This window comes from Emydura macquarii, unplaced genomic scaffold (genome assembly GCF_026122565.2).
Source record: "Emydura macquarii macquarii isolate MOO-44397 ecotype Brisbane River unplaced genomic scaffold, CSIRO-AGI_Emac_v2 contig_1253, whole genome shotgun sequence".
Classification (NCBI taxonomy): Eukaryota; Metazoa; Chordata; order Testudines; family Chelidae; genus Emydura; species Emydura macquarii.
The window spans coordinates 31,784,240-31,800,896 of NW_027131390.1; the positions used below are offsets into that span (position 1 = coordinate 31,784,240).

The 16,657-nt window shown below is 42.5% G+C and overlaps 1 protein-coding gene across 1 annotated transcript in view; it reads left to right on the plus strand.

Moving 5' to 3' along the window:
• DIAPH2 (diaphanous related formin 2) overlaps window positions 1–16,657 on the plus strand; it is a 735,565-nt gene that overhangs the window by 134,583 nt on the left and 584,325 nt on the right. The window contains 1 exon segment of the mRNA XM_067548390.1: window positions 727–866. Within this exon segment, the coding sequence (XP_067404491.1) occupies window positions 727–866 (140 nt within the window).

Here is a 16,657-nt window from a genome sequence, read left to right on the forward strand (position 1 = left end):
AAGCTTCAGAATTATGAAACATTGATGGATATCCCTCAGATACCAAACTACATACCAAGGTTCATCTGCTGGTAGTTGCTTCCTTTCCTTAAAGAAGATGTATTGGGTGGTATTTCCCATATTTCACTGTGATATGTGTTTTTGTAAATATACATTAAAATCTACCTCTTATATATATGTTTTGCCGTGTTAACAAAATAGTTTTTGAACTAGTCAATGGTTGTATAGTTAGAGCAAAATTGGGAGAAAAGATTTAGTTACTTTTGAAAAATAAGTTGTATTCAAATCCATGGATAAAACGTTAAAATGATATACACTATTTCCTTCAGACAACAACATATCACAAATTAATTTTATATCCTAGGGAATCTTATTTAAGACTTCATATATCATGTGCTATACATCTGACAGTGACCTCTTAAGGCATGGACTCTTCTGCTTTTCCTGTACTGTTAGCTGCTACTTGTTTGAGTATTTCAATTTATTTTCTGGAGAATGGAGGATGGAAGAAAAGTTTTTATGTACACTGGACTTATTGCTAGCCATACAAGACTGTTGTTTACGGCCTTGTTTCCCCTTGTAATGTGGGAGTTTGGATTCAGTAATCTTGCCAGATAGAAAGAATGACGGTTCCAGATGTGAAATTTCACATCTATATTTGCTTAAATATGTTCTTCTAATTAATATAATTTGGATTCTGACTGTTTTTTGTCTTTTCTTTTACAGGGAGGATTGAAAAATAGCAAGCATGAGTGCACACTATCTTCACAAGAATACGTCCATGAATTACGTTCTGGTATCACAGAAGAAAAACTTCTTAACTGCTTAGAGTCTCTGAGAGTGTCTCTAACCAGCAATCCAGTCAGGTAGGAGATAGGTCTTGTTTTTTAATATGTGACATGTAATGATATAACTGCATATAATAAACTACTGTGCAGTATGTCGGGACCCCTCTGTGGAAAATATTATAAAATCAGTTAATTTCTTGGATTTCAGTGCCAAGATTGAAGTCTAAAAAATACTGTGGAAGATAAATTATCATAATGGTTGTGTGTACACCTTCTATTGAAAGGCATAGGCTTTAGGTTAAGCACTGTTGAGAGGAAAGTATCTAAAATGCAGAGGAGTAAATTCTGTAGTTTCAAAATCATACAGATTCTGCTTAACAATGTTTCTTCATGGAATCTTTAAAACCAGGAGATTTGCTGCTACTGTTTAAAAAGCATATTGCTTTTGAAATTGCTGAAACTATTGTTTTGGTTGAAGGAAGGGAAATCATTTGACATCAGAGGTGAATGGTAAATCATATTATTTATCTCTAGTGTCAAAATGAGACACTGGGGTGAGCAGTGAAACCTGCTGACTAGTAAGCTATGAATGGTTTTATGTATATAACCATATGGCATATTTTCTGATATATGTGCCCCAGTGGCTTTAGTATGTCTCCTCCTCTGTGCGTGACTTCAGAGTTACAATGCACAATGGATTGACAGCTGGGCTGACATTGAATTTGTATCCATGTTTGTGAGGAATATTGGCTGACTTTCCATATCTCTTGTGAGGCTGACAAACTGAGTTCTTTAAGCTGTAATATTTGTCCTGGCTCTTCATAATCTTTTTATACAGTCACTAAACATACCTGAAGTCTGCAGGAAGGGGTAATGTGACCAGTTCACACTTTCTAAGACCTACAGTAAAGGAGTGCCTTTACTGCTTATGGTGGAATGTCTGAAGGAGGGAAAGGGCAATTTGCTTGATCCCATATGCATTTCAGTACTACAGCCATTCTTTCACAACACAACTTAATTAACTATAGGTGAGCACAGCCTTTCCTTAGGCATGCAGTACACAAGATTTGAAAAAAATTCCATATGAAATATACTGCATGTTCACAAGACTTTATTTTCAAAGCATCATAAATTGATCAAGTAACCAAAGTTTGCCTGAAAACTCAAACATGTATCCTTAGTGAGGGAGTATTCCCTTACATATTTAAACTTGATGCCCACAGCAGTTTTGGTATTCGTTCTATTAGTTAAGCGAATAAGCTACAATATTCATTTTTGAAAGTGTGGAAAGTGTTTTTTAGCATTAGAAATGTTGTACAAAAGTATTGGAGGTACTAGATCTCGGTGGCTTTTATATTAACATATTGCCTGTTTAGTATCAGAAATGTAGATTATTTTCTGGAGGGACTTGTGCATCCATAGGGAAACTGTGCACAAATTTCCAGTATCACTTTAGATAATAAATCATTCTGTAATCTTAATGAAAAAATAAAGGGTAGACTGCAAATTGCTTTTTCATGGTCCTTTCACGGTAGACCAAACTTGTCTTTCCTTAACTCTGTTTAATTGTAAATCCCTGTTGTGGAGCCCATAGTTTTGGAGTAAGGTTAAATAGGTATGTAAGTCTTTAGACACTTGCGCTGGAGCAACCAGGGAAGAGTTGGGCCAAAATAGTTTTGGGCCAAAGAGTTGGGCCAAAAAAGTTTCCTGTACCAGCAGTGCAAGAATCTGATAAATAAACTGGAGCTTGTGGTACATAGACTATATTTTATTTTCAGTGCAGCCAGGGGTTACAGGAGTTGAGGAGGCTTTGCCAAACAGAAGAGAAATAGACTACAGATCAGAGTCAGAATGAAAAAGTCAGTATTCAGTTTCTGGTCTCTTTTTCTGGTGAACAGAAATCTATCCTGGGAACGTCTCCCCGTACTCTTTTCCCATGAGTTAGGGCAGACCGGAGTTTGGATGCGGAAGAGCCCACTGTGACCTCTGTTGTGCATCTCTGTAAATAGATTTACAATATAATTTTCCTGGTAGTGTGACAAGTGCCACTACAACATGCTTCACTTCCTATGATCAGGTACAAGATAATATATGGGCTGAAAAAACATGAATAAGATGTAATCTGCCTGTAGATACGTGTTCCCTGTTACTTGAATCTGTACCTGAGTAAAAGCCCCTTTTAAATAAGAGGCTTTGAATAAGTTTCTCACATGAAAACCTTTGATTTACTTTCTCTGACTACTTTTAGAGGTCAGAAGCAAAAACTTAGTGTCATGGCTATGTTTATTCTTAAAATGTCACCACTTGCTTAACTGAGGAGCCAAAATGTTTTTAGTGATTTTTTTTTGGTAAAGTGTAAAACTCTTCTCTCATACTATCACTCCTCTTCTTTGACTTTTCTATGCTTTTGGACTGTAAATCATGTATCTGGGGGTTTAAAATTCCTTGTTATTCTTCTAGTTAAGCTCTGTCTTTGAAATATATAACTTTCCAAGTTCCAGGAAAAAGTGTGTGTTAAGTTGAAAACTTCAAAATCTTGCAATAAAGTCAGAACAATTCTGGAAACCATGAGGAGGTGAAATCCTAATGGAAATGAAAAGAAAGCCTTGATTGATTATGAGTTGGACTCACTAAATTGAGCAGTGATGGACATATCTTTAGTGATTACATCTAGTTCGTGCAAGTGAGTGACCAGGTAGATGTACTGGAAGTCAGTATGTAATTCTTTTATTAATACTGGGTTTTGTTCAGAGGCTTCTCCTTAAAACATATATTTGGACAGATCAGTTCCAGCTCCCATGTGAGTGAACATAGGCACAAGAACTTGAATCATCCAGCATCTCTTGTGGGGGTGCACTTTGAAGGGCCTCTACTCTTCTGTAGACATGAAGAAAGGAGATCAGGGTAAACCTTGATTGTTGTAGAACTCTGCTTTTGTCTTGCTGTGTTTTGTGGTGTGGGGAGGAGGTTGAGAGTGGGGTAAGTGTTCGTAGTATGGAAGGTCTGCTCAGTGATAGTGGGCAACTAAGAAATGTGATGGACGACTTAACTTTTTTTTTTTTTTTTACTTAAATACATGGAATCACTTGTGTTGACAGTGCTGAGCAGCCACACAATCATACTATCCCTCTCAAGTGATAAAGAAAATATTTTTTGTCGGGAACAATATTTGCCCTCTCCTTCCCAGTCTTACATTGATGGTGGTGACTCTAAGTTGATAAAGTTGATACTTAGCCGCCTTGTCAGTAAATAAATAACTTGGCATAATGGTGGAGCTGTACTCTCTTCTGTTGTTGAAAATATGTGGTTTATGGCTGTCTGAAGTTTGAGTTGTCATGACTTACGGGCTATATCATGCCTTAAAGGTGCGTGTCCCAGTTAAGGTCAGCCCTCCTGCATATACTCTGACTGTAGTAGACAATTCCTTTCCCCATACCCTATATGGGTGACTGCATCTTATGTCCCAGCTCCAGCTTGCTCCCAGATCTCTTCTCCTCATTTAATTGAGCTGGGAGCTCCATTCTCTGACCTGGTCTAAATATAATTTGTGCTATTTTAATCATTTCGGGTGGCAGTGTAACTTTTTTTTTCTAAACTGAAATAGTTAAAAACAGCACTACCCCTAGTGTGAATGCAGCATAAACCCTTTTACACAAGTATAACTGCATCCATACTAGGGGTTTATACTGTATTGAGTATAATTCAAGCAGCACAACTTGTGTGTGTAGACATGGCCCTATAATTTACTGCTGACTGTGTCCTCTGCTCTTTATGGCAGTGTGAAGTAGAAAAGGTCACTTTAGCAAGGTTGCTACTAGATAGCATATACACTAAACATATTGAAAGATTCAGAAAATTATGCTAATATAGAGATTTAAAAAATGAGTTCATTGAGTGGTAGGTGGCAGTAACTCCAGTTCAGTGCTTTTATTGGCAGAGGTTAGAATTTATGGGCTTTGTGGGAAATATCTCTAAAAGAATTTGTTTTCAAATGGTTAATTTCCTCTGTCTGCTGATTAACTCTTAGAATATTTACAAGGAAACAATAATACTATTTTAACGAATGTATAGGGACCTCTTTTCTATTGGCTTTCCCATGAAGCTACTAAAGGCACACTTCTGGGTGCTATATAATACAATTTTCAGCATCTCCTTAACAAGTTAAAATTTGATGACTGCAGTAGTGAGGAAGTTAACAATTTACTGACTCCACTACATGCACAAAAGTATGAACAAGAACTCAAGTTAATGGAGTGTTTTGTTTATAGAAATATGTTATTGGTGGGTCAAGACTTTATTAATCCATCTGTAAGTTTCATGCCTATATAATAGCTAGCATTTCCAAACAACTCATGTAAAAATATTGTTTACCAAGTTTGCATATCTTTTGCACATCAGCCTATTTCTATGCTTGCCCTGGAGTCTCATGTATAATTTCTTTTATTGAGGAAATAATTAATAATTTTATCTAAACAAGTAGATGATAGTTGACTCGCACTTTGTAAACTAGGTTAATGACATCTGATTCATTGTATGCTAATCAAATATTCACCATAAACATAGTATCCTTATGATGATGACAAAAAAACAAAAACAAAAAACACATTTAATAAGATGAGAACTTAAAATATAAAAGTTGTGATTTCATTGTGCATTCAGTATTTTCTGTTGCTGGTAGTCATTTTATAGTAATAAAATGGAAGAAGTGTTGGAAATAAATACAGTTTTGTTAGGTCCCTCATGAAATTATCTTTAAGTAAACATGTAGCCTTTTTATATTTAAGGCCATTACATGCCACCTCATATAACCTGATGGTATGTAAATGAAATTGACTCTAATAAAAAGCCCAGTGATGACAAACTGAATATCAGAGTGAAGTTAGTAGATCGTAGTTGTTTGATATAATTTGACGCTCCAATAATGGGGCAAAAATATAAGGACATATATTCATTTAGAATATCTTCTGTCTGATTGTTAATTGTATTACTATGATTTGTGTATGTGGAGGAAGTATTGTAGTCTTAAGAATAGACCTAAACATTTTTGGTAAATCGCCTACAGTACATATTTTTATTTTGTTGCTTTGGGTATAGTGTAACTATCCAAGTTAGCCTTGGCTGGTAATTCATAGCAAGTTCAGAAGACTATTCCTGACCCTTTGTATCTTGTAATCTTAGCTAGTTGTTGATACATTCAGTATATAATGAAACTGCTATCAATACTCATTCCCATCATTGTGACATAGAGATCCATAACTTCTGCTGAGTTGGAGTGTTTTGCAAAGTTCATGTACTGATGAAAACGATATATATCACAGATTGGCTGCCTGACGGCAACAAAGCAGGAATAACTGGTAGAAGAAAGTAACCTTGAATTATATTGATATATGTTTACTATGCTGTTGGGCAGAATTTGGGCTCTGTTTATTCCTGTGCAACCTCATAGATTTCAGGCCACATCTACAATAGAATATTTTATTGGTAGTATTTTTGCCAGCATACGGCTGCTGACATTGCTGTAGCGCATGCACACTTGACTTTTTTTTCCTGGTGCAGCATTTCCTTGCAGCAAGAGGCTGTATCAACAAAAGATAAGCTGCATGATGGGTAGGCATTCCAGTGTCTCTGGCACGATCTTCTTGTGTGCTGCTTTGTGGGACATTTTTGCAGGGCATTGGGGGCATCAATATTTCTTTCAGGGAATTGTGAGCTTGGAGTCAAATTTCCACTATTTTCTCTGTTCCATCCCATAATCTGTTCTTCCTTGCACTGATTTTTAGTCTCTTCACTATCTCGCTGTCAGGAACATTGATACTGAACAGATCAGTGGACCTGTTGTGTCTGTTTTAGTGACAGGGCACCTAATAATTCTATATTTGCGGAACTTCAGCAACCGCAGTGGCCAGTTTTGACTTGGAGCAGAACTCATCTAGATGGTCTTGCTTGTGTGAAAAATGACAAAAATCCTCCTCAGGATGCACATCTTAATTTGTTCCAGAGGGGTAGCCGTGTTAGTCTGTATACAGGATTCTGGTTATCTTAATTTCTGTATTTAATTTGTAAAGCAGTTTCTCTAGCCAGATGTGTATCTTCTAACCTGGGTTTGGGAGCAAGAAAGTAAGGAGTTAAGACAACTGTGTGTCTTTGGGCAAGTCATTTAATCTCTGTGTCTGTTCCCCAGAAAAATGGGTATAATACCCTACATAATAAGAACTTTGAGTATTAGAAGATGTTACTGATGTAGCTGGAAGATGTGAAACCTTAATGTAAATTAAAAATGCCATTAATATTAGTGATGATAGCTGACTGTATGTAATCTAGAAAGCTGATAAAATGTCTGGAGATACTATGAAGAGAATTGTGAAAAAATTGAAAATTTTGAAAAAATGCTTTTTTGTCAGTGTAATGATCGATTTAGTCATCCCTGAGCCACTACTCATTCTCTGGAAACCTTTTTAAAAAAGAAATCCCATTTATGGATTAATCAAACTATCTTTCTTTATGGAGGGAAAGAAGAGTCTTGAAATGAAACCTGTTCCCTTTCTAATCACATTGCATCTATTGCTTAATTGATCACAGTTAATCAATATGGAAGTAATTGTGAAAGAACAAATGCTGCACTTGGCATCTCCAATACAATCCAGCAAGTAAGGGCAGATAGATTAGGAAGCAGACACCTTATAATTACAGCATGTATAAATGGTCTAGCAATTAGCTGGGGTGGTGAAACAAATGGAGGAGAGTGTACAGAATAATTAACAGTAACTTTAGTTTAAAACAAAGGAAAAGTAACAACACTCAGTTATGTTTATACTGGAAAAATGTCAAGTGTATCTGTCATGGATAATTGACAATGTGTACCAAGACAGCACTACACCAATCTTTCCATTTATGATTGGTTTCCTCAGGGAGTCATTACTTTAATTAAAAAAAATTAAAAAAAAAAAAAAATTCTATTAAAAATGTGTGTTTCTGTCTTTTTAGTCAGTTATTTATATCCTGGGGTGCTAAATTCTGTGTTTATTGTATACAACTGGTTGGGAAAATCATAAATTAAATAAGGAAACAAAATATACCTGAGACCTGATGGACTGACTTTTATTCTCATTTCCTTTTAATGAAAATTCTGAAAGTGAAGAAATCTTTCGTTCTAGGTTTAGTAAGAAAATTGTATGGCCATGGAATATTTTTTTTTTAAAGTTGTCTTAAGTTTCAAAGATGTCTACTGGTTTAAAAAAGCAGAACTAAATTTTGTTTGTTTTACGGTAGTATGGTTCAGGTGTTGAGCTGCTAATGTGAGTTTGAAGTAACTAGAGCTGCTAGATATTGTGTTGATGACTTAATTGGTTACTTGATTTTTTTTGTAAGTTTTAGTAAGCATGTTCAAAGTTTTCCTCAGTACCTGTATAGCACATTTTTTTCAAAGAAATTTAAAAGTAAGTAAATATTAAGAATTTGGGAAATAAAAAAAAACCAAACCCCAAAAGATTTTTGTCCTTGGGGGACCAGGAATGCACAATGAGAGTAAATGACATTTATCTTTAAAAAACAAAACAAAACAAAACAAAATAAACAAACAAACAAAAAAAACAAATGCAAAAACCGCATCAAATGTTCATGCTGAATAATTCCTGTACTCTTAGCTATTTATTTTTACTTAACTTTTTTTGACTCTATGACATTTTTCAAATAGTTATGAAAAGCTGTACAAAATGTGTAGATTTTGCCAGAACACTTTAAAAAATAGTTCCATGACATCAAATCAGTACTCAAGCAGAAAGAAGCCTTGTAATTGCAGTCAGATAGAAATAATAGTTGCAATGCACAGGCAGGCTTTTAAAAAAAACTAATATAAATAGAGACCATATAGAAGAGCTTCTTTAAATTTGACATTGTTGCCACTGAACAGCTACAATGTATGGAGTGGAGAAAAAGCTATGAGTCATATTCTTAGCAAATAGTAGAAGACTTCCCCGGCGGTACTCCACCCAATCATTTTAAAGCATGCTGCTGGTAAGGAACACTTTCTAATCTATATCACTTTCGAGCCAGCTGGCTGCATAAGAATTATAGGGATACCACCATCATCTGTATGTGTGTTCCCCAATGAAATGTCTCCAAACTGCCTGAGTGCTGCTAAACTGTGTTGTGCCTATGTGCTGATTACAGGGATTATCTTAAACATTATTCCCATCTATGCTTGCACAGTTTAATCATTGGTGGAGACGTTTTTGCTCTAGTTGGATGTCTGGACATTGATCATTCAATTCATTATTACTTAAGCAGAATTGTTGTTTTTCTGTACATCCTTCTTGAGAGAGAAAGTTGTATAGTTTGCATTCACTTTTAATTTGCCATTTACATGAAGGACCGTCTCTTCCAGTTATATAACCAGAGCATTTGGAAAGCAGTTGTAATTTTGATGTTTTTAAAAAACGGCTTCAGTGTGTGAAATCCAGTTCATTTGTGGAAACATCAGCCAGCTGTTACCATGGTTTTTCTTGGACTTGGGAAGGATACCACTATATGTACCTGTATAAGCAGTTTTCAAATATAGTAATCATCTGGTTATATGCTGTGCAGTCCACTATAAAGAGCCATGCTTTTAAAAAATGGATGTAATGCTTAAGGCCCAGATTGTTTGTTGCAGAATGATGTAAGTCATTCCTTTTTTCCTATACTTTGTCACACAAAAAATCTAGAAAAAAAAATTTAGAGCAAGCATTATTCCCTCTACACTAGCTCATTCAAGTCTATTGTCTGAAGTGGATAAGAGGGAATATGACCTACTGGGAGAAAACCAATGAGTGTGGAAAACTTATTTCCAGCAATGCCATCTCAATGCAGGTGGGTGTATGGTTAGTGCTTTTCAGAAGAATTGATGGCAATAAATCTCTAGCACTAGAAGTTATATGTATGTGGTGGAAATAGACCTAATCCCACCTATAAATACTGCAAAATTGTGATTGCCTGGGTTTCTTTTGAAAGCTCCAGCTGAAATTGCATTACACCTTTGGGGGTGACTTACCATAGTAGTATTACTTGTCCTATACTTGATTGTATTCTAGTTGTTTATCACTCATGGAACAGTTTCTGTACTCACGTTTCATGGTGGTGGTGGTATCCAATGTCCCAAGCAGGTGCAAAAGATAAAATTCCTATAATGTGTATGTGTGCGCATTTTGACATGCCAGGCATGGCTTGTGGTTTCTTACATTTTCTTTCACAATAGACATTTCTTCTCTGAATGTTTTGATTTTCATTTGTGTGTTTTAAAGTTATCTTATTAATGTAATTAAATTCTATAAGGATATAACAAACCATGTATTCATATTCAGTTTTCTTTTTACATACATGGTTTCAGGTACTGGTTACTACAACTGTTCTGTTTTGTGGTGACTTTCGAGATTATAAAACATGTTTTCATTCAAATATGGAATGAAAACAAGATTTTTTTTTGACCACAGTCGTAAAAACAGATTTGTGGTGACATGTCCATTTTTAACAGAAACCTGAGCTTTTAGATTTAGAAAGAAGCAAGGGTAGGGGGTGATGCTCAAAGCCTAAGGATTAGGGCTGGCCTAGGATGTGCAAGGCGGCAGATTCAAGTCCCTCCTTTGCCAGATTAAGTGTGATCTGGGATGAAAAACTAATTCACAAAGAAACTTATTTCCTGATGAAAACTTCCTTGAAAGTGAACATCATATTTCAACTAGCTCTACTTATTACATTGGCAAACAAACGTTGAGGAGTCACAAATGTGATGAAACTTCAATTAAAAATGATTTTACTACCGCTCAAAATATTTGCAGAAAATCAAACAGTTGTGAAAAAAAATCGTGACTTTGTAACGTGTGTGTGTGTGTGTGTGTGTGTGAGAGAGAGAGAGATTACATCCTTTGAGATTCAGCACATACCAAATGAGGCCTGTGCATTCTCTTCTCCCCCCAACTCCACCTCGTATTTAAGTTAAGAGTTCATGTTACCCTGATTTTGGCTACTGATTGTCAACTGCATTATCATGACATTCTCTTTCACATTATCTATACATGAGTTGTTTCAATATCATGTCTTGGACTATTTGTATAGTGTCTGAGACATGTAAAATTATAGACTGAAAATAATAACTTGAAAATAACGCTTATTACCTAAAAGACTAGTTCAGTACCCAACTTTGGGGTGGGTGGCGGGGTTTTGATGTATGTTGGGGTACAGGAGTGTTCACATTAGGCATCAATATAGTTGGGATTTGGGAGTGCGGTAACTTATCAGAAGTATGCTTTAGAAAGGTACTGCATGGTAAAATAAAAGCAACTTCAAGAAAGGATTAGTTTACAATAAATAAATTTGTGTTTAAAATAATCTTTCAAATAAATGTGTAGAGAAGTGTTGGCTGTTCAAAACAAACAAGAGGAATTTTAGCATATGCTTTTTAAATAGCAACCTTCTTGCTTTTTTTTTTCTGATTTTAATGTTTTAAGAGCTGTACCATTAGCACTATTCAGTAATATTGACAAATACTAAAATAGAGACTGCATTAGAATTAATTCACTGTACAGAAATGTACGTGAACTCTGCAGAAACTGGGGGGTGGGTGTGGTATGGTTAACTACTACTTATTACTTCTGTATTGTAGATAAAGAGACACAGAACTTCAATTTGAAGTTTTTTTATCTATAACAGATATTCTCTCTTCGAGTGATTGCTCATATGCATTCCAATTAGGTGTGTGTGCGCCCCGTGCACAGATTCCCGGAAGCTTTTTCCTTAGCACACTCGCAGGGCCGGGTACGGCGCCCCCTGGAGTGCTGCGCTCATGTCGCGGTATATAGGGCACCGCCGGCCCCGCGGGTCCCCAGTTCCTTCTTTCCGCCTCTGACGGTTGCTGGAACTTCTGCCCCTTGCTAGTGCAAGTCGCAGTCCTTAGCTTACCTACCATTCTAGTCAAATTAGTACTTTTTGTTATTCAAAAAGAAACATCTATAGTAGTTATCTGCCCTTACAGGGCCCCTGTGGAGTCATGCCTGGCTCCACAGGCTTCAAAAGCTGCACTCTATGCTCTAAGCAATTTCCCGTGAGTGACCCTCACGACCGCTGCCTCCGTTGCCTCGGGGAGCAGCACCGTAAAGATAAGTGCAGAATCTGCAAATCGTTCAAACCTCACACCCAGAAAGAACGGGACGCGAGGCTGAAGGCTTTACTGATGGAGTCCGCGCTGCGCCCGGCTTCCGAGCCATCGAGGTCCCCCGCACCGAGTGTCTCTTCGGTGCAGAGCGCACCACCGGCACCGCTGAAGATCTCGGTGCCGGGTAAAAAGAAGTCAAAGCGGCCAGAGATCCCGTTGACGGACTCCTCCCTGCCTCCTCCTAAGGAGACACCCCAGCCACGTGCCGTGGAGGCTCCTCCGGCACCGGTGTCTCCTCGTAGGGAGCCTCCCCCGACTCGGATGAGTGGGGGTGCGCCCCTACAAGGGCCGTCGACGCCGGAGGCGTTTGATGCGGCAAGGGCCCTCATGGCCTTGCCTACGCCTCCGTCCCCCCCTCGGCCGAAGGACCAGGGACTTGCGTCTCGGGGCAAACCCGCGCTGGGTGGCCCCGGTGGGTGGAGGAAACACCGCTCCCGATCCTCACCCAGATGGTCAAAGAGGGTGGAGAGTCGCTCCCCTCCGAGCTCCGACTCTCGGTCGTCGAGCGCCTCGGCACCGCGGCACCGTGGGCGGTCAAGAGGGCCCAATAACCGACGCAGCAGCTCTAGCGCCGGTTCCGGCACCGACCACAGCTCGGGCTCGGGCACCCCGGTGCGGGAGGTACCCCGGCACCGTGCTGACTCTCAGGCGGGTAGCGCCGCTCGTCAGGCACCGAAGGCCATGTCGACATCGGGGGCAGCGGCACCTGAGGCAACAGTGCCGCTGATGGCACCGGCACCGACCGTAGCAGTGCAGATGATGCCGGCACCGCTCCCCTCGGCGCAGACCATTCCGGCACCGCTCCCCTCGGCGCCGCCGATGCCGGCACCGCTCCCCTCGGCGCCGCCGATGCCGGCACCGCTCCCCTCGGCACCGCCGATACCGACATCGTGTCCCGCGGCGCCGATGATTCCCGCCTTCCACACGTTTGCTCCGGGCGCGATACCCGCCGGTGCAACGTTGACGGGAAAGCCGCGCTCCCGATCACCTTCCCGGGCGTCCGGCCGCAGGCATCGTCGCTCCCGCTCCAGAGGTGGCAAGCGGCACTACAAGAGGTCATCTCATAGACGCAGGAGATCCAGCTCCTCTAGCTGGTCCTCCTCTAGACGCCGTCATAGGCGTAGACATATTTCCACCTCGTCTTCCTCTCGAAGCCGTTCCCCGCCTAAGGCCCGTAAGAGGCATTCAGCGGGTTCAGGCCACAGGGACAAGCAGGGGGAGGCCCTGCAGTATCCCATGCCAGGCTGGGCCCAAGGACCTTGGCAAGGGCCATACTGGGGTCCATGGGGCTCCCGCCCTGTTCACGGGGAGAATCGCTACACTCTGGGGCGGTTCAGCCACCTCCGTCTCAACCAGCTCCGCATGTTCCTTCAGAAGCGGAGTCTGACCCCGAGGAGGGCCCATCTACAGGGCCTACCCCCTTATCCTCTTCTTCGTCCCCAGATGAAGGGACCTCAAGGGATCACAAAGCGCCCCTTTTTGATTTTAGGGCGCATCAAGACCTCCTTAAGAGAGTGGCCAATAACCTAGGCCTAGCCCTTAGGGAGATGTCAGAGGAGGACGACCCCCTTTTTGGGCCTTCAGGGTCATCGGGTCCTTCTAGAGTGGCACTGCCAATTCATGAGAGTCTCATGAAAATAGTGAGATCAGTCTGGCAGACGCCTTCCTCCGTTCCCCCTACATCTAAGGGTACGGAGAGAAAATATTACGTCCCCAAGGAACATTTTGAGTTCCTTTATACCCACCCTGCTCCGGGTACTCTTGTGGTCGATGCGGCCAACCAAAGGGACCGGCAGGGGGGGCAGGGAAGTACTCCCAAGGACAAAGAAGGGAAGAAATTAGACCTCTTTGGACGTAGGGTCTACTCCACCGCTGCCTTACAGCTAAGGGTGGCTAACCACCAGGCGCTTCTGGGAAAGTATAACCAGAACTTGTGGGCCTCCTTGCACCGCTTAGTAGCGGCGCTTCCCCCAGACCAGGCTACAGACCTTGCCACGGTGGCTCAGGAGGGGGAGGTAGTGGCCCGAGCGGCCTTACAGTCGGCCAGTGATGCCGCAGACACTGCGGGCAGGGCGATGGCTTCGGCCGTAGTTATGCGCCGCTGCTCCTGGTTGCAGGCTTCGGGTCTCTCTAATGAGGTCCAGCAAACTATACAGGACCTGCCATTTGAAGGATCAGGCCTCTTTTCGGAGAGGACTGACGATAAATTACATGCCCTAAAAGATTCCAGGGCAACCCTTAGATCACTGGGGCTTTATACCCCCCAGACAACGGGCAGGCAGTCTCGGGGTCAACCGCAGCGCCGCCAGCCCCCCCCACCCAGGCCACCTCCCAGGCCCTCCCAGCCAAGGAGGGGCAGGGAGCGTTTCAGAGGCCCCAGTCGCCGGGACCGGCGGGGCTCTTCGGTACGGGCGCAACAGGGTGGAAAAACCGGATCTGGAAATGGTAATAAACGCTTTTGACAGCGATTTTGAGGCTGGCACTCTTCCTTCTATCGGGGAGGGGGACCGGCCCTTTGATAATCGGCTTCGGCCTTATTATCCGGCCTGGGAAGCAATCACCACTGACCGATGGGTCCTAGGAGTGATTCTTAATGGCTATGCTCTCCAGCTCACGGCCTTCCCCCTAACACTCCTCCGGCCCTGTCTCCCATAGGGGTTCCGGATCACGAGGAGCAGCTAGTGCAGGAGGCTCACTCCCTATTGCACTTAGGCGCGGTAGAGGAGGTGCCCCCGGGTGAAAAGGGAAAAGGTTTTTACTCCAGATATTTCTTAATTCCAAAGGCCAAGGGTGGGCTGAGACCTATACTGGACCTCCGCCGCCTGAATAAGTTTATAAGGCGAATTAAATTCCGTATGCTCTCACTGGCGTCCATAATTCCCGCCTTAGATCCCGGGGACTGGTACGCAGCCCTAGATCTAAAGGATGCATACTTTCATATATCTATCTTCTCAGGTCATAGGAAATTCCTAAGGTTTTGTATTAAGGGAGATCATTATCAATTTACGGCTCTCCCATTCGGCCTATCTTCGGCTCCCAGGGTCTTTACCAAATGCATGGCGGTGGTGGCTGCCCACCTCCGCCGTAAAGGGTACAAATTTTTCCCTACCTGGACGACTGGCTCATCAAGGGCAGGTCCAGGACACACGTCCAGAACAGCCTTGAACTGACTTGCGCCACATGCACCAGACTTGGATTGCTCATTAATGAGCAGAAGTCCACTCTCACCCCGGTGCAGCGCATAGAATTTATCGGAGCCACCTTAGACGCTCGATGTGCAAGAGCCTTCCTCTCACAGCCCCGTTTCCAAGCTATGGGTTCCATCATTGCAGACCTCTGTAGGTCTCCCACGACGACGGCCAGACATTGCCTCCAGCTGTTGGGCCATATGGCAGCTTCCACTTATGTGGTTAAGCTAGCTCGTCTTAAACTAAGACCCATGCAAGCTTGGCTGGCTTCAGTCTATACTCCTTCCAGGCATGTACTGACCAAGGTGGTCACGGTTCCCCCACAGGTGCTGTCCTCCCTGGAGTGGTGGAGGTCTCCGAGGGAGGTGCTCAAAGGAGTCCCGTTCACAGACCTGACTCCGTCACTGGTCCTTATCACGGACGCCTCGGATGTGGGATGGGGAGCCCACATCAGCAAAGACCTAGGTACCTAGGGGTTGTGGTCTCCAGCGGAGAGAGCTCTACATATCAATGTCCGAGAGCTAAGAGCGGTCCGGCTGGCTTGCAGGACTTTCCTCCAGTTCCTCAAGGGCAAAGTAGTGCAAGTCCTCACAGACAACACCGCAGCCATGTTCTACATGAACAGGCAGGGAGGGGCACGTTCCTTGACCTTATGCCAAGAGGCTGTACGCCTATGGGACTTTGCAGTGAGGCACGACTTTCATCTAGTCGCCTCGCACCTTCCGGGGAGCAGGAACGACGAGGCGGAAATGCCCGAGGTTCTGCTCTCTCCGGGGGCGAGAGCAGGGTTCCTTATCAGATGCCTTTCTGATTCAATGGGTAGGGGGTCTGATGTATGCATTTCCCCCCATTCCGCTTCTCCCTCAAGTCCTGCTCAAAATCAAGAGGGACAAAGCGAACGTCATTCTCATTGCCCCGGCGTGGCCAAGGCAGTACTGGTACAGTACTCTGATCGACCTCTCTATCGCTCCTCCGATCCCACTTCCCAGGAGGTACGACCTGCTCTCCCAGGACCAAGGGCGCTTGTTGCACCCGGACCTGGACCCCCTCCACCTGACAGCCTGGAGGCTCTCTGGCTGACAGAGGGAGAAAGAGCATGCTCCCTACAGGTCCAGCACATTTTACTAGGTAGTAGAAAACCCTCCACGCAAATTACATACAAGGCTAAGTGGAGGCGATTTATTGGTTGGGCGAGAGACAAAGGATTCTTCCCAGATACTTCGCCCATACAGATGGTCTTAGAGTACCTTTTACACCTTAAAACCCAGGGCCTAGCCCTGGCCTCCCTCAGGGTACATCTGGCAGCCATCTCGGCTTTCCATCAGCCATGGGAGGGGCGCTCTCTTTTTTCCCACCCCATGTCAGTCAGATTCCTTAAGGGTATCGAAAGAGTATTCCCGCAAGTGAGAGATCCCATTCCTCCTTGGGATTTAAACCTAGTACTCTCCATGCTAACAGGTCCCCCCTTTGAGCCTATGGCTACATGCTCCCTATTT